General features: G+C 38.7%; 1 protein-coding gene across 2 annotated transcripts in view; it reads left to right on the top strand.

The window, feature by feature from the left end:
* Window positions 1–18,418, top strand: part of dnah5 (dynein, axonemal, heavy chain 5) — a 97,122-nt gene that overhangs the window by 61,562 nt on the left and 17,142 nt on the right. Inside the window, exons 66-77 of one of the 2 annotated variants that reach the window (XM_071469016.1) lie at window positions 761–964; window positions 1,873–2,052; window positions 4,286–4,423; window positions 6,250–6,385; window positions 6,686–6,867; window positions 7,407–7,541; window positions 9,675–9,830; window positions 12,953–13,135; window positions 14,719–14,823; window positions 15,252–15,390; window positions 15,846–15,960; window positions 17,586–17,776. In XM_071469016.1, the coding sequence (XP_071325117.1) occupies window positions 761–964; window positions 1,873–2,052; window positions 4,286–4,423; window positions 6,250–6,385; window positions 6,686–6,867; window positions 7,407–7,541; window positions 9,675–9,830; window positions 12,953–13,135; window positions 14,719–14,823; window positions 15,252–15,390; window positions 15,846–15,960; window positions 17,586–17,776 (1,864 nt within the window). Of the gene's footprint in view, window positions 1–760; window positions 965–1,872; window positions 2,053–4,285; window positions 4,424–6,249; window positions 6,386–6,685; window positions 6,868–7,406; window positions 7,542–9,674; window positions 9,831–12,952; window positions 13,136–14,718; window positions 15,391–15,845; window positions 15,961–17,585; window positions 17,777–18,418 lie in introns of those variants that run through there. The other variant, XM_071469015.1, reaches the window with a different exon arrangement.

Here is an 18,418-nt window from a genome sequence, read left to right as displayed (position 1 = left end):
CAACAACACTGCTATTCTATTACATAGCTGTGGCTGCCATGCAAAGGAAGAAAGCTTTGTGTGGCTCATAGACTGACTGCTAACCAGACTGTCTGCTGGCTGACTCTGGTGGGAGATTCACACTATACATGGGCTGATAAAACCCAGAGTAGAGGGGAGAAAGCAGAAACAAAGAAAGTGCAAATAGGAGAAGAGATGAGACAAGCAGGCAGGGTAACTGGTGAAGCCAAACAACTCTCACTGGGACATTTTCTTTCCTCTCCTGCTTTCTCTCTCATTTTAATCAGTCCCTTGAGGTAATTCTGTCCCTCTTTGCAGAAGTCTTCTCATTCTGTTGGAGATCACACTATGTCTTCCTGGTTTCTTTATTTCCCTCTATCTCTCCTTATCACACTTTCTCTGCTTTATACTGTCAAACTGCAGCATTGTGTGTCCTGTAATAGAAAGAGGTAATGAATAACAAATTACTTTACTCTTTGTTCTCATCTCAGTTAATTCTCTCTCTACGCCTTATACATTACAGTGTGCCTTGTGTTCATCCAACACAGATGGACACTAAGAGTAATTATAATGTAAAAAGAAAAATATGCCAGTGTAATTGCTTTCTTTGTTTTATTGTTAATAGTGTTCACTTTGGTGTGAAATGACAAGACCTACATTAACTTATATTGTCCTTATTTTCAGTTCACAACATCAAGTTATCCAACATGATGAAACATTCAGATATAGTCTAAATCCTTCTCTCTCTGTACCCACTCAGACAATCAAACCATCAGACATTGCCACTGTACGAACACTTGGCCGCCCCCCTCACCTCATCATGCGGATCATGGACTGCGTGCTGCTGCTCTTCCAGAGGCGGGTCAACGCAGTGAAGATCGACCCAGAGAAGAACTGCAACACACCATCATGGCAGGAGTCCCTAAAACTCATGACAGCTGGAAACTTCCTGGGCAGTCTGCAGGTACGCTCGCTCATATCCAGTTTCTACAGTTGAGATTGATGTAAGGTGTGGATGCTGTGGAGCACCACACAACTTGGGAGATATTCTTGGGAGCCTATAGAGTTATTTACCACATTGAACATGAAAAAAGGGCAAATCATTGTAAATGTAAACAACCAGACCTTCCCTCATGTTTGTTTTGTAAAATGAAATCAGAAAACATAAGGCATCTTATATAACATCTTATGTTGGTGAGTAATGAAATAATTGCAAGAAAAGTCTACATTACACTAATATCCTAGTATAAATTATCCTTTTGTTCAGATGTTACAGGCGCTGTATTTTACTGTTTGTAACAGTAACAATAATAATTCTGTCATTTGATACCTTATTTTTGATCAGTAAAATTGATTACAACAGGATAATCTGTAAAATAGACATGGACTGTGTGAAGACATCTCATGATCTTGGATTTACTTTCCTGTCATTGTTGCTTTTTTCTATCTACCCATCTCTCATCGTTGTTTCTGTTGTATCTATATAATCTCTCTTGTCAGACAGCACCACTACACCAGGTCTATTATTTTACATTGTGCATCTCTGTATCTTATCTTTTATCTTTTTGCCTCCTTGCTTTTTTCTCTGTGTCTCTTTCTATGTCACCCACTCTTGCACAATCTTTTTTTTTATTCTGTGTTGTGTTCCTCTTAGATTCATCTGTCCCTCATTTCTGCATCTGAGCTTCTCTGCCTTGTTTTTTTTCTTCTTCTTTGTCATTTCTCTTATATTCTTTCTTTTCAATTATCAGGGGAGTTACATGTGTGATTAATCTGAATATTTTTTATGTACTGCATGAAAAAAATGTAAAAAAATTCTTCACACTCCCTCCCTGCTCTTCTGCTTTTTCTACCCCTCTGTCTCCCTTGCAGCAATTCCCTAAAGACACCATTAATGAGGAAATGGTGGAGCTGCTGCAGCCTTATTTTGACATGCCCGACTACAACATTGAAACAGCCAAGAGGGTGTGTGGCAATGTGGCCGGCCTTGCATCCTGGACGAAAGCCATGGCCTCCTTCTTCTCCATCAACAAGGAGGTCTTACCCTTGAAGGTAACCTACCGATGAATCACAGTGGTCCCTTGGCTCATTGGCTGAATAGATCCATAGATCATTGACATTGTCTGTGAGTCCACTGTACATAAGCAGTCTTATGTCAGTCACTTACATACCCTCTTACAAACACACACATTATGATGCAGCTGTTATCATCACCTCAACAAACACATACACACACCAGTACACACATACACGCACTCTCTGTGCAAAGTCCATGGCCTCCCACTCTTCCACTGTGATTATTCAGGAACACTTACTGTGGGGGAGAGCACTTGTTTTTCTGCACAAGGACCCTGGACAGACTGTCTCTGATATGAAAGGATTTATTCATATTCCCACACTTGCACACACAACAATTTGCTGATGATGTAGGTAATAGAAGTGCCCCAAATAATTAAGACAAACAGTCAAAGAGAAAATTAGGCTTTTAAAAAAAAATAAAAATAAAATTAGGTGCATCTCAAGTTCCCAGGGCCAATTTCAATCATATTAATTAAGTATCTGGCATTTTAGATTACCCTTTACAGGGTGAATTAAGAGATATTATTTTAAGATCATAACTTATTCATCTCTATGTGGTGATAATATTAATAAATCAGCACAAGATTAAATTTAGGTCAAACCAATGCAAAGATTTTAGTAATGAATGAGCTTTTGAAACTCCTCAGCCTGTCAACAAAATTAAATGATATATACTGATTTCCACAGTGAGGTTCCTGTTAACAGTGAGTGTCGTATCTGACTTAAATGTTTTTAGATTCACTAATTAATTGCTTCTATGCGCTGTCACTACTTATTTCCTTTTCTAGGGAATTATTAATTCCATACACACATACTGACAGTTGAACACACTGTCCACACATTCCTTGATTAACACTCACAGAGTATTGGAATTATGTCTAGAAAAACAACATTAAGCTATATTAAGCTATATTTCACCAGTTAATGGCTGTTTTCACTTGTTTGCTAAACCCACTGATTTCATGCAAATGTCCTGTTTCTTTTTTTTGTCTATGCAGTCTGGATGTCTGATGCATTACAATTGTTTAAAAGCTTTATCTCGTATAATGTAGCCATACTTTTTGATTGTGTTCACTAAACCTTTGCCTGATGATCACCTCTGCTTGTGCTTCTGTCAGTGTATTGATTTGCCTGATTTTCATTCCTCCTTGTCTCCAGGCCTCATTTTCTTACCTATTTTTCGACTTTTCTTTGCACCTCTGCTCTGCCCTGGTTTCTTTTTCACATCTTCCACTTTCTGTTTCTCATCTCTCTCCGACTTTCTCCCTCTCCCTTCTCATTCTCTCATTTTCTCTGTCTCTCTCTTTCACACACATACATACACATTATGTTTTTCTCTTATTCTGTACAACCTCCATGAGAACTCTCTGCCTCTCCTCTTTGATCCTGACCTTTTGCTTTAGCGTGGAACACAGCCTGGCAAATTGATTTTTTGGTTTCCAGCTCAGTGGTAGCTTCCTTTTAAGCTGGCCAGCCATGCTGCCAGACAGAGATATACAGTTGGACAGGCAGACAGGCAGAAAGACAGGCAGGGATGGTCCTCACAGATGTCAATTAATATTAAATGAATACTCCAGACTTCGTCTTCTCCAGGCCAACCAGACACACACACACTTATAAAAACTCACAACTTTTCTCCAAATCTCTGTCTCCAAACATTTTGCACTGCTTTCTCCACGGCCTCAGCTCTACCCAGAAAATATCCTTTCTGCTTTTCCCCCTCGTCCTCAGCTTCCCTTTCTTCCTGTCTTGCCCTTCTCATCACCCCTTTTTCACTTTTTATTTCCAGTTTCTCTCTATCTCCCCCATTTCCTCTGGTAAAACTTCATTTTTACATTTCCAGTTTGACTCTTGAAGCTGTAAGTCCCTACATCTGCACCTGTGACATGTCTTTACACTTCCAAAATCACAGAAAAAAATTCAAAATCTCTTTAGTTCTTTATTGAGATTCATGCAAAAACTGTATTTTTAGCTCTCTAGACAGAACTGTCCCAATTTGTCTCTCAATAAAACATTCCTACCACCTTTCTCTGTCTTTCTGTCAAACCATCCCTATCTTCGTCTGATCTTGTCTTTCCTTCCTTTCTCCTCTGAGCTCTCTGTGAACTGACCATGACCCCTGCAGGCTTTTTATGTGCAATAAAGGAATCACAGATCCCTTTCTCTCTCTCTCCCCTTTCTCTCTCTGTCTTCCTTTCTTTATTAGGCTAACTTGGCAGTGCAGCAGAATCGTCTCGCCATAGCTAATTTGGACCTTCAGAAAGCTCAGGCTGAGCTGGACGCCAAGCAGGCGGAACTGGATGTGGTACAGGGGGAGTATGAGAAGGCCATGATGGAGAAACAGGTCAATACTTTTATGTAACTTCCTTGAAACACATATATAAATCAGTGTATCACACAAAACAGGAACAGCGTGTGCTCAAAAGACTTCTGAAACAACAATTGGATCAGGTGATATAAAGCAGATGTGTTGCTGCTTCTACGCCTGGAGCTTCACAGCATTATTATTTATTTGATGTAAATGTAATACTTAAGGAATGAGCTACCTTGCACAAACTGGTGACATTTCAGTGACTCTTTCTTTTTTAAGACTAATAAATGAATATCAGATAACATCTTCTACAACTGGACATCTAGTGTTCCACTGAAGCATCTAATATAATGAGGAATTAGAAAATTAATATGCTTAACTGAGTTTTAATAGCACATGATATTGCACTGCTTAGACTGGATCCAAAATGGTGATCCCATTTTCTTTTGTAATTCACTTTCATTTATATGGCTGGTACAGCTGTCTTTGTGCTTTATTGATTCAGTTCATCATTTTCTAGAACAATGATATTTCCTTCTCTATCTCAGCTTACTTCTGTTTTGTCTGCAATGAGTATCTTTACCTGTACATCTTTGTCAAAAAAGATACATTTCTTTAGCTTATGTTGTCCCGACAACAGTGCCACCATGCTATTTATGATCAAACTGTGCTTCTTGAAAGTAGGGTAGAAAGCCATAACTTGCAACTGATGATTTAACATCATTGTCATGACAATGCAATATAACATTTTAGGCAGATATCAGCACTTTATGAAATGAGCTGCTCTCTTTTTTTGTAGAATAAAAAACAGCCCATAAACTGAAATAACAGATGTCAGCTGTCTCTAAATTACATCCCGGAGATAAGTGATAACCTGCAACAAAAATGTAAAAATAACTCAACCTGACTTGCTCAAGTGCCGTTTTTTTAAATGAATGTGGCTAAAATCACTGTTGGTCGTGTCTACTGTGTGTGTGTTTTTCAACATCAGTACTATGTGTTCTGTGACAAATAACACCATGTAAATGGAACAGTATGTGTATCAACTCTCCCTGATTAGGAAATCTGGACAGCCCAAGTTGACTCTTTTTATAATTTTGTGATTAGGACGCAGAGCTGTTCATCTCCAGGGGCCAAAAGCAAGATTGATGGCGTCGCTGCAGAAGCGTTTGAGGCTCAGACAATGGCTGTGAACTTTACTATGCTTCTCAATTAGGAGAAAGCCTACCAGACAGTCTTCATTGATGACATTATTGCTATTGGACAAACAGCCTCATTATTGACAGTGAACAACTAATAAAGAGATAATCGTGATAAATGGCTTAGGGGTGCGATTGAGCTCTTGCAATATTTTTAAATGAAAAGATAATGTGGGCAGTTATATAGGACAAACATGCTGACAAAAAATGTAAACACATCCATCCATCGGTGGTCCCCGGCATCCAGAGACGAACCTGCATGCAATGTGTGGGAGGTAGATGCCTGTCACTGGAATAAGACAGACAAACAGACAACATTCACACCTGTAGGCAGTTTAGAGTTTAAATTAACCTGCATGTCTTTTTGCACATGGAGGAAACCCACACAGTGAAAAAGAAATATGAAAATATATTTGTCATGTATGTTCAGTCATATTATACTGGTTTAGAAATGATCTCACAAATGATTGTGGATTATTTCAGTACTAATATGAACATGCATTTTTTGTCTATATACACAGACCCAAGATTGGTATAAATATTTACAGACATACAGAAAATGAGTGGTTAAATGAGAGTTAGATGGATGGATGGATTTATGAAGAGAGAGTTGAACGCGTCAACCTACTGACCTGTTTATCTGCCCCCTCTTCCTATCAGACACTGCTGGAGGATGCTGAGCGCTGCAGACACAAAATGCAGACAGCGTCCAGTCTCATCAGCGGTCTTGCTGGTGAGAAGGAGAGGTGGACAGAGCAGAGCAAAGAGTTTGCTGCCCAAACTAAACGCCTTGTTGGTGAGTTTCAAAGCAGACTTCTGAAGTTAACCATTATAAATTATGGCACCAGAAAGATATCTCTGCACCTGAATAATTAATGCTCTATCATTAATAACTGATTTGTTTGTCGGATTTGTGAAATGTTGTTTGAATGTATAAGACATGATTTGACACCATTTCTGTTGGATGATTAAACAAATAAATAAAAAAAATGACTGCTGAATAGCTACCCTTTGGATTAAAAGTCTTATAATAAATACTTTAAATTACCAACAATGTGTTCAAAAGTTCAGTGACATCTTTTTCTCCTTATTCCAGGTGATGTTCTTCTAGCCACAGCATTCCTCTCCTACTCCGGCCCCTTCAATCAGGAGTTTCGTAATCTCTTACTGAGTGACTGGCAGCGGGAGTTGAAGCAGCGTTGCATCCCATTTGGCAACAATCTCAATCTGACCGAGCTGCTCATTGATGCACCTACCGTTAGCGAATGGAACCTACAGGTAAGTGATCTGAGTGAAGACATTTTTTTTGTGTATACTGATGTTGTAAATACGGCACATTATGTGATTTATACTGTATGTTTTTGTTCTAGTTCTTAGTAGATGGGCTTTGCATGTTCTTTTTCTCGACCCAACTGGAGAAGTAGTGTTTGTGTTTACACTGATCTCACAAAATACAAAAAAAACATCAGCATAAATAAACTAAATCACTACATGGAAAATATCTGAAGTTAAAGAACCTTTTTGCTATGAAACATAGTATACCTTGAAGTTTTGTATATTTTCTATGAATACCACATATTGCAGTTGCCTGGCATATTTCATTAGTAATTATTGTCCTTCTTTACAGGATAAATGTCTTTATCATTTGAATGTGTGCTGGTGCTAAATCAAATACTGGGTAGCAATGTAAAAAATAATAAATGAATAAAAATAAATAAACGATGATTAATATGTTAATATGCATATAGATTAGGTGACATTTTCTTAAGTAAACACAAGGATTGAGCCTCACTAGTCATTTGTCTCTCTTCTCACAGGGGCTCCCCAGTGATGACCTTTCCATTCAGAATGGCATCATTGTCACCAAAGCTGCCCGCTTCCCCCTCCTTATTGACCCCCAGACGCAGGGAAAAATCTGGATCAAGAACAAGGAGGCCAGGAATGAGCTGCAGGTTTGGGACTTTTTTAATATGTACCTTTGCTTTAAAACACTCAGAAAGTATTCACGCCCCTTCACATTTTGCACACTTTGTATTGTTCTTTATCTATGTTTTATAGATTTAATCTTAAATGGTGAAAATTGCAGTTTTTTCCCATCAATCTACACTCAATAATGCATTGTGACAAAGTTAAAGCATGTTTTTTTTTATATATAATTTTGCTAATTTATTAAAAATAAAAAACAGAAATAATTTCATTTACAAAGGTATTCAGATGTTTTGTTGTGGCACTACAAATTGTGCCCAGGTCTATGCTTTAGGTATCTTTGATGTGTCTCTAGTGCTTGATTGTAGTCTGTGGCAAATTGAATTGATTGGACATGGTTTCAAAGGCACACACACCTGTATATAAGGTACCACAATTTGCACTGCATCTCAGGACAAAAACCAACCTGTACATAAAATTGTGTTGAGTATAAAACCATTTCTAAAGCTCTGAGTATTCCCAGGAGCACAGTGGCCTCAATAACTGTGAAATGGTAGACGTTTGGAACCACCAGTACTCTTCCTTGATTCCTGGCAAGAAGGGCCTTGGTTAGGGAGGTGACAAAGAGCCCAACGGCTACTTCAGAGGTCCTCTGCAGAGATGGGAGTGGCCCAGCCCAGACTTAAACCCCACAGAACATCTGTAGAGAGAGCTGAAGATGGCAGCTCACAAACGCTTCCCATCCAGTCTGACAGAATTAGAGGGGATCTCCCAGGAAGAAAGGAATAGACAACCCAAATCCAAGTGTGCAAACTTTGTAGAGAATTACCCAATAAGTGAAGCTGTAATTGCTGCCACACAGGCTTCTACAAAGAACTGAATTAAGGGTCTCAATACTTTTGTAAATGAGAGATTTCAATTTTTCATTTTTAATAAATGCTCAAATCTTTCACTTTGTCAAATTGGGTTATTGAGTTTTTATTGGTGGGCCGAATATTAGTTTTATCCCTTTCAAAATTAAATGTACAGCACAATAAAGTATGCAAATATGAAGGGGTCTGAATATTTCTTGAAGCCACTGTGTGACCTGTGTTTGCTGCTACATTCTGTAATGTATTATGAGAGAAGATGATATGATGCATAGTCATCTTTTCACAATGTAATTTCCAAAAACCACTAATGGCCTGCAGTGTGTCAAGTTATTGTTTCTCTGTTTTCATTCCTTTTGTCATTGTTCTGTCATAATGCAGAATTGCCAAAAAAAGAAATTAAACAGAACAGTGGCTCATAAATAACATGTTGAACTCAGCTACGCCCACCTTAAGCCGGTATTTCAATGTAATTACTTTTTATGGCTCTATTTCTACCATAATAATTTCTTCATCTTCTGTGCCAGTTTTGTAATGTGAGTTTATGATTTTCAGCAGCCTCTAAAATCTCCACATTGCTTGATGTAACAGGCCTACATTCTCAAATCCCTTCTATTGTCCAACATGCTTTTCCTTTGCCTTGTAAAAGTACTGCAAAATTCTGCGGGCTTAATAAGACCATCCAGGGTCAGTGGCCCTGTTAGGGGCAATCTTCAAGCTGAGTGAATGCATTCTGCCGTCCTATTATGAGCATTCCCCTAAGCAGTTGGTTTAAACCCCTTCCACACGTGACCTCATCAGACCAAGTGTATTTTTTATAAGGTTTTCTAAAAAATGTGAAATCTTAAGTGATGTATCATTGGTTTGGATAGGCAACATCCCCAAACAGGCTGGCCTTTGTAGCTTAGGAGAAATGAGGGAGAAGTCCCATGTGTCCCTCTCCTCAACAGAATTGGATGCTCCTCGTTTTCTGTTTTATAATTGAGTGATTTGCTCACCAGTCTGGCATCAGTCTGTTGGAAACAAATGTGAGTGCTACTGAGGTCAGGTGTTGAAGTGATTGCATTATAAAATCAACACGTTTTAGCTTCTATGTTACACAGAACATTTGAGATTTGCTCCCATTTAGACCATATTATTGTTATAATCAATGCACCCTCAATGGGGGCATTCATTTATTCAAAGGGGCAGGGGCTTTCAGTTGCCAATAGCATTCTATATTGAGATCACACAAATGCCATTTTCAAATTCATCTATTAATTAGACATTCTCTTGTTCTCATGTTCCTAGATCACCTCACTGAACCATAGGTACTTCAAAAACCACCTGGAGGATAGTTTGTCTCTTGGGCGCCCCCTTCTGATTGAGGATGTAGGGGAGGAGTTGGACCCTGCTCTTGACAACATCCTGGAGAAAAATTTCATCAAAACTGGCTCCACTTACAAGGTAACACAGCAGAAATAACCCTCACAAAATCCCCATTTACCCCATGTACCAGATTTAATTTTTTTTAACTTGGTTAGAAGCATGTGAAATGGACAGGTGTGTTTTGACTGCTGGTGGGAGGCACTATGCGACTGGGGGGCCAGTTCCCTCCTACTATGCCAGCTGTCACACCTGTACTGACGCAGGTTGATTAGCCCAGAAAGGGGAAAAACAAGCCTGTTCACTGGCACTGAACACCATAGGCAGTGCTGGCTGGAGGTGGAGAGAGTCTTTGGTTTCTCTAATCATGCCAGCTGGAGCACCTGACCCAAATCATGCTAACTGTCTGGGGACAGATTAAAATGTGCTCAGTGAGCTTCGTCACTCACATAGTTGTTATATTGTGTGCAGACTCAGTGACTGTACAGAATAATTTCTTCCTATTTCTTTGGGTCTGTGCTATAATTAATTTCCGGTTTATTCTGCTTTTATTTTGTTCATATTAAAGAAGTTCAGCAGCACCAGGTCTCTTCTGACTCTGCACTGTGATTGTAAAACTCACTAGTAACCAGGATAACCTTTTTTTTATACAATTCAGAGCAATGTCAAGTACAGAAACACATTTTTTGACTGCTGCTATTTATAAAAATACCCAAAACCTCTTCTCCTCTTTTTCTTTCTTTTATATCTGTAAATGTTACTGAAACTTCAGATGCTCAACTTACCAACATAACCAGGAGAGTCGAGGACTTACTTTTGTCTCTGATATTGACACTTAAAAAGATTTTGTTCATATGTTACAGACATTTTGTGTTGCCACATGGATTAAACTCACTAATTACCTGGACTGATAGTTACTGCTGTAAAAAATGTTGATGATGAAAAATGAGCTGGTGCAGGTGATTCGCTGATGAGGCTCTGTAGGTATTGCTTATGTAAGTCAATTACACAGTTTGTTTTTGTGTCTTGCTCAAGTAGCTGTGTTGTATTTTTTAGCAGCTAAGCATGAGATGAGAAGATAAATGTAATATCCAGGCCATAATCAGGCCCTAAATATACACATTAGTGTGGTCATTTAATTAGCATTTAAAGTAATTTCAAATGAAATCTAATAGACAAACATGATGTTTCTGCATTTAATATCTAACTGCACTCAAAGTGATTTCTACCATGGCCAGTATAATGAGTTTATAATGAGAGTGTAGGCCATTAAACAAAATTGCAGTGTAGTTCTATGGAAGGTCTCACTGTCTTTAAGAAACTACATTTCCTGTTGATGAGAAGTGAAATCTAATGTTGAGCCTCCTCCCGGGTAGATATCTTTTGGTCTTTTCATTTGTGGCTGGATGGTGAAAAATAGACCACTTTCTTCTCAGCTTCCTAATTTCCCGTAATGTTCTGTTGGAGTGAGATATTTTTAATTTGGAAAATTTCAGAGATCGGTTTGAATGGTTCTTGTTTTGTCTGTATTTTATTAGCCAAAATGACATCCCTGAAGCAAGCTTTGGATGTGAATTGTAGGTTTTGCAGGAAATACAGAATTGTACGTGACAAGGAAGAACACTAAATTGGTCTCTCTGCCAATAAATTGGTTTGAACTTTCCAAAATGCATTTTTATTTCACACATGATTGTGTCTTTTCTGTATTGCTTGTAAACATATGAGCAGCAATTTCAACAAAACACAATTAAGAGTTCACTGGAGATGCATTTTTGTGAATTTCATCCAGATAACCATAAACTTATATTATTGCACTGTATATCACAACAAGGACAGATTTTTACTTTTGTCACTGTGATACTTCTCTCACACTCAATCATTTTCAGTCTCACTCCAGCTTTCTCTCTCTCTCTCATTCTCTCTCTCTCTCTCTCACACACACACGCGCGCACACATACACACACACACACTCATACTTGTACTTCTATCTTTGTGAGGACACTCATTGACATAATGCATTCCCTAGCCCCTTACCCTAACCTTAACCATCACAACTGAGTGCCTAACCCTAACCCTGACCCTAACCCTGACCCTAACCTAAACCTAATTCTAACCATAACTCTAAAACCAAGTCTTAACCCTCAAAATGTGATTTGAAGGTGTCTCAAAAAGTGAGGACCGGCCAAAATGTCCTCACTTTCCCAAAATGTCCTCACTCTGTTAGTAAAATACTTTTTTTGGTCCTTACTATGTAGCAGGTACAAGTACACACACACACACACACACACACACACACACACATAGAACTATCCAGATTGTAAAAGGTTGTGAGAAAGAGGCAGAGTGAAAGTCTGCTTGCAGGCATTTCTCTCTCTCTCATTATCGCCTCTCAACTCGTGGCTCTGGCTGATGCTGGTTATTCAGCAGCTGACACTGCAGCTGCCTCCCTCTGTCTCACACATACATCAAACAAACACACATGCATGCACTCAAACATACATTGAAATAAAGTGCAACTGCAGGAAAACGTGCACATACTCACATCTTAAGGTGATCGCAAGTAAGCATGTGTTACAGGCAGACAACAGATTCAACCAGAAGTCTCTTGACTACCTAATAAGAGGCCCGAGTAGAGGTGTCGACGCTCTCCCTCGTGTCTCTCTCTCTCCCACCCTTTCCTGAAAAGCTTTAATTTCTATTAATATCCTGGTGTGAGGACGAAGCGAAGGTGTCTGTAGACAACAGCTCCAGGGAAAAACCAGCAGATGGATAATTAGAAGTTATACTGTCATGAGTAATTAAACGCTGATCGGAGCAAACACAAACACACACCCACACACATGCGCACATGAATGGACACTTACACACACACAGGAAGTGTTTCTGAGCAGCTGTATCTGCAAAGCATTTGTTTGCTGGCACCAGGATACCTTTATTATGTGTGTCAGTAAGTGACTGACAGTCATTATATTTTTATATTTCTTGAAGTGGTTTAGGAAGGATTTGGCAGAATAATCAAGACAAATAAGTGCAGTAAAAAAACTTTCCTTCACAAGTTGCTTCCTATGGTCCATGTACTTTTCCTTATATATGTGTATAAGTATTTTATCTGCTCTTTATTTTGGTATTGTGCTGATAATATAATCTATATTCTAACTGAAAATCAATATGTATTTCTCATACTCAATGCTTTCCTTTTGCAGGTGAAAGTGGGTGACAAAGAGGTGGACGTGATGAAGGGTTTTAGGCTATATGTGACCACCAAGCTGCCTAACCCAGCTTACACCCCAGAAATCAGTGCTCGCACCTCCATCATTGACTTCACTGTCACCATGAGAGGACTGGAGGACCAGCTGCTGGGCAGAGTCATCCTCACAGAAAAACAGGTAGTGTTACTCTCAAAGAAAAACGGTATCCACTCTATGTTTATTTTAGCTACTTTACTACTAGTTTGAATTAAGATGTGATGTAGTGTTACATCATTACCAATTAGTTTGTTTAAGCTTCAGTATGCTTCTGCAGGAAGAATGTACCTCTGACTAATGCAAATAACTTAGACCCTTGTAGTTCCACGGAGCCCTTGGAGAACATGTAAATACAGACTTGCAACCCCCTCCCAGTGTGTACCTCATCTTTTCTCCCTCTGGCAAGCACAAACTGTGTGACAATATAACTGGGAGGTTATTATCACTCTTTGAATATAGAACATGGCAGTCATTATGCTCCTGCAGACACTGTGTGAAGAAACAACCACACACCCAGAAATAGTGTACATATGGAACAATAGCAAATATATATACAAAGCGACTAAAAGGATATCAGGGACTTGATTTCGTCATTCTGGGCAATAAGAATGCATTACAATTGCATCCAATGACACATTGATTGTGACTGTGAAAAGACTGGGTTGGCCATTTTCTCTCTAGTAATGGCTGATCATCAGATGAAGGATTTATGCCCGATGGGAGAAGTGGTTCTGTACTAAATATGGATTTAATCATAATGGGAGCTGAAGCCACTGCCTCAGCTATAAAGCCTGCATGTCTGCAGTTCATGCAGCTTTCACAAGCCCAACATTGTTGTTCAGTTATTTGCTCTCACTTTATGTCACAGCTCCCGTGCATATACAACTTTCAGCTATGACATTTACATACTGTATGTCCCTCCAGTTTCACATCACAGTCAATTATCTTGACCGTAAAAAAAATCTTTACTGTGAAAATATACTGAAGAGTTAACATCCAACACACTGCTCCATAGAGGCTCACATTTCTCATGGTTTTACTATGGGCGAGAGAAGGTTTGGTTCATGCTTCTGGAGGAGTACATACACATGTTTAAATCAGCCAGCGTGACATTCAGAGCAGTGGCAGTGGAGAGTGTTGAAGCAAGATACACTATTTCTCTGCTGACTCTCTTTTTATTTCTTCATTCTACGGTGTTCAGTTCTAGGGTGCTCTGCAAACTAATATTTGCAATCAGATTTTTTTTGTTCTTAAAAAAAGATTTATGTGAGGAAAATTTGGACTCAATCTCATATAAACCTGCCATATAAAAGCAAGAGACTGAGGCTTTTTGGAAAGGAAGCAAGTAATTTAGCAGTATAATTGGTTTAAACCACATCAGTCAGTCTGACAGTGGTAACGTGTGACAGGTCCAATACTGTTAAGAGCAACTTAACTAACAGTAAAGAAAGAGTGTCAGTCAGTCCACTAATAACCAGATTGCCATGAAATTTGGTATGGATAACAAGATACTTGACTTTCATCTTAGGATCAAAATGTCAACTTACAGTGTGTCATAATCTAAAAGGCATTTGATTTGATTTTATTTTTTTTATCAAATTCATGCTCCTCAGGGGGGTAAATCCTTTTGATTTTAATGATCCCATGGCCAGCTTTATTGCCTATATATATGTTTTATTGCCTATATATGCCTATATATGTTACTTGTGCTTTTATGACACCAGGAACTGGAGAAGGAGAGGACAGACCTCTTGGAAGATGTGACATCTAACAAGAGAAAGATGAAGGAGTTAGAGGATAACCTCCTCTACCGACTGACCAGCACGCAGGCAAGAATATGTATCTCAAACTGTGATATATCAGAAAACACTCTTAAATAATGAACAACATTACCTACAAATTGGGGATCTGAGCAAGTGGAGCTACTTTTGTATATTCTGTTTTTTAATTCTAAAACCACTTTAGCCGACTTCCTAGTGCTTTCTTGCTTTATGAGAGCAATATGAAAAATGGATCGTTGGTGACATTTGCTGGAAAGTATGTTTACCTGGAGTACCTTAAAATGTTATCCACTGCATTTATTCCGAGGAGAGATAGTGGTATAAATGAGGTCACCCAATGGACAAATGATAGAAAACCGTACATGCACATTGCATTTCCAGCTCTGCCTCTAATTCTGAACTCCATTACCATAGTAATTTCATGGGTAATGTTTCCATTTTCAGTCATTTTCTGACTTGCAAATATCTCTTTGTAGGGTTCACTGGTGGATGATGAGAGCCTGATTCTTGTCCTTGGCAACACCAAACGCACAGCTGAAGAGGTCACTCAGAAACTACAGATTGCTGCAGAGACCGAGATCCAGATTAATGCTGCCAGAGAGGAGTACCGACCTGGTAGGTCATGACAACTGGCTCAAACACAGAATTTACACTTTTTTTGGTCATTTACTCTGGTTGATTGCAGTATGTCTGCCATGTTTCAGTCAAGGTTCAATCAGATGAAAATGATTCATTTTCATTGTGTAATTCAGCCCAAGCAACGACAAACATGGATATTGTCCGGGAGAAAATTTCCCCACCAAATCCAGCTCTGAAAACAGATTTGGTTCATAGTAAAAACTGTCAATCTGTGCAACAAATGTTGAAGTAAATAAACAGTTTGTTTAAGTTACAAGTTTTTCACAACATAGTCACACTCTACAGCTCAATATTTTTATGAAAGTGTGTGAGAGGACTTTGTGTAAAGAGAATTCATTGATTGATGAATAAAGGCCAAACGTAATGTCAACAGACAAATCTCCTAATTACAAGCATGTGCTGTTGCAATTTTTGTGTTTGTGTGTTTCCAGTGGCCACCAGGGGCAGTATCCTGTACTTCTTGATCACTGAAATGAGTATGGTGAATGTCATGTATCAGACCTCTCTGAGGCAGTTCCTGGGACTTTTTGACCTCTCTCTTGCTAGGTGAGAATATTCTGCCATTTGCTTCTCTCTGTAACAAACTGGTAGAGACATTGAGTAAACCCACACCTTTGTCTTTGTCAAACTTTTGTCAAGCATTTGTCTTACAGAGCTGACTCACAAATGTTGCTGCTCTTAGTGAGATTTGTAAAGTCTCATGGGGGGATTTTTTTTGGGTTATTGGCATCGGCAGATGTCATTTAGAGCACTTGGTTCATATTCTTGGCGACTGAATCTGATGCTGAATGCAGACGTCTGTGAAGCTATATCAGCCTTTTCCAAAATACTCATTTCTGAAAAGGGAAAAATTATATTAAAAGTACTATAAATAGCTCATGCTGTATTATCCCAATGTCCTAAAGCCAGACAGTTCCAATCTGTGGCCCAAGACTTATCTTTCTTCTTCTTCCATATTTCCATACAGCTACTACAGCAGGGTAGAGATACTGCCATATGTTGTCAGAAATGCTATAAATTATATGATAGTTATCTTTGTTATGAGGTTTATTTTGTTGTTTAAAATATGTAACAAGCTGTCATAGTGAAATTCATGATTTGGAGCTCTCAGTGTGGTGCAGAGAAGGTGAATCTTGTACTAGACCTCTGTAGCACAAGCAAAGTTTTGTGAGTGAAAATACAGTGGAAACCACTTACAGTGATCTGTCTCTGTCAAATTAATCCTTACAAGTGGATGAGACTAATTTTTTTCCTTATTCTTTATTTCTCATGCCGATTACAGTCTAATTACGTTTGTATAATGAGTCTCACAGCTTCACTATTTACTAATTTAAAGATAGAATAACACAATGCACCATGGCCCTGCACTGCTCCAAGCCTGTTCTGAATGGTCATTACACTCCAATCACGTAACGTACCTGCTGCTGTGGGAGAGCAGGGACGGCAAAATAACTCACTAAGCCACGGTGGTGAAGATATCACATGGTTTGCAAGTGCACATGTACATGCATATATATATGTGTGTGTGTGTGTGTGTGTGTGTGACACACTGAACTTATGTTGGAAGAGCAGACAGGGACTATTGTTACCCGTCATTTCACACTGTGGCTCCATAAAAACCCACACAGTACAAATAAGTTAGAAGAGAGCCTGCGCATATGACAGCTTGCAGTAGTAGGCTACACCAAGTGGAGTACTTGATTATCATAAGCAAATTATTTAAACAGCATTTATATAGCAGTGATCCTGTCTAAAGCTTTTTGATCAGTATAAGCAGCTGGTCACTGTATTGGACAAAATGAGGAAAACAGGGAACTCATTAGTATAAAAAAATTTAAAAAAAAGCCAAACATTAGAGTTTAATTCAGTGTAGCAGTGCTACAAAGACAGCCTGAAGCATCACCATAGAGTTGTATCAACAAATCACTTTGACAGCATCAGCATGTATGGAACATTTTTTGCTTCAATAAGGTAATTTTTGTTTCAGGGCAATTGGAGTGTCTTAGGCAAAGATCAAATACAGTGGATGTAATGACAGTCCATTTTAAACAGCTGACAATAGCTTGAATAATTTCTCTTCCAATTATACAACTAATACCAATATAAATTGGAAATTGCAAATTGGATGAAACTGTGTATGTCATATCTGCTTTGAAATTCTACATGAACAGGTCCTCCAAGAGCCCTATCACCAGCAAACGCATCACCAACATCATAGAGTTCATGACCTTTGATGTGTACAAGTATGCAGCACGGGGTCTGTATGAAGAGCACAAGTTCCTCTTCACTTTGCTGTTGACTCTGAAGATTGACATGCAGAGCAGTAGGGTCAAACATGAGGAGTTCCTCACTCTTATTAAAGGTAAGAGGCAGCCATATTTGAACAAGATGCAGGTTTTATTTGTAAATGTTCTGTTGTCTTGTTTACTCACGCAGCATCAGAAGGGTGGATTGATTTTTGTTTGCCAGTTGGATGCATTCATGTGTATATGTAGGAAGCTAAAACCAAACATTATGTTCACTGTGAATTACTCAGTTTCAAGTTTCAAAGCACTGCAGGTGATTTTCCATACAGTGCTGTTTTGAAAGACAGTACATGGAATCTAATTAGTGCCCACAGAGAAGGGCAGACCTTTCCAAAAGTGAAAATTATGCTTTGGGGGGATAAAATGCAAACACAGTTGTAATGTTGTTTATCTTATTCCTGATCTTGTTATCAAGCCTAATAGCTCCCTCAAATCCTTTAATTTTCCCAAAGTGCAGTGGTTTGAAGTGTTGAGGTTGAAAATACCAAAGTGAGTGATGGGCAAATTTCAGAATTTTAGGAGGCTGCAACAAAAGTGAGGACATATTTCAAACTTGAGTATTTACTGACGAGTTGAGCTGCTGTAAAGTTGGCAGTAGTATTTGAAAAAACAAAAGTTTCTCCTGAGACTGATTTCTTGTGTCAGCACCTAGAATATATATTGGTATGATTTGACCTTGCTGTCAAACATTGCCAGTG

The sequence above is a fragment of the Trachinotus anak genome, unplaced genomic scaffold (assembly GCF_046630095.1).
Source record: "Trachinotus anak isolate AG129_WGS33_773 ecotype Australia unplaced genomic scaffold, CSIRO_AGI_Tana_v1 ptg000032l, whole genome shotgun sequence".
Classification (NCBI taxonomy): domain Eukaryota; kingdom Metazoa; phylum Chordata; class Actinopteri; order Carangiformes; family Carangidae; genus Trachinotus; species Trachinotus anak.
The sequence above is the reverse complement of the archived record's forward strand: the minus strand, read 5'-3'. Positions and strand labels throughout refer to the sequence as shown.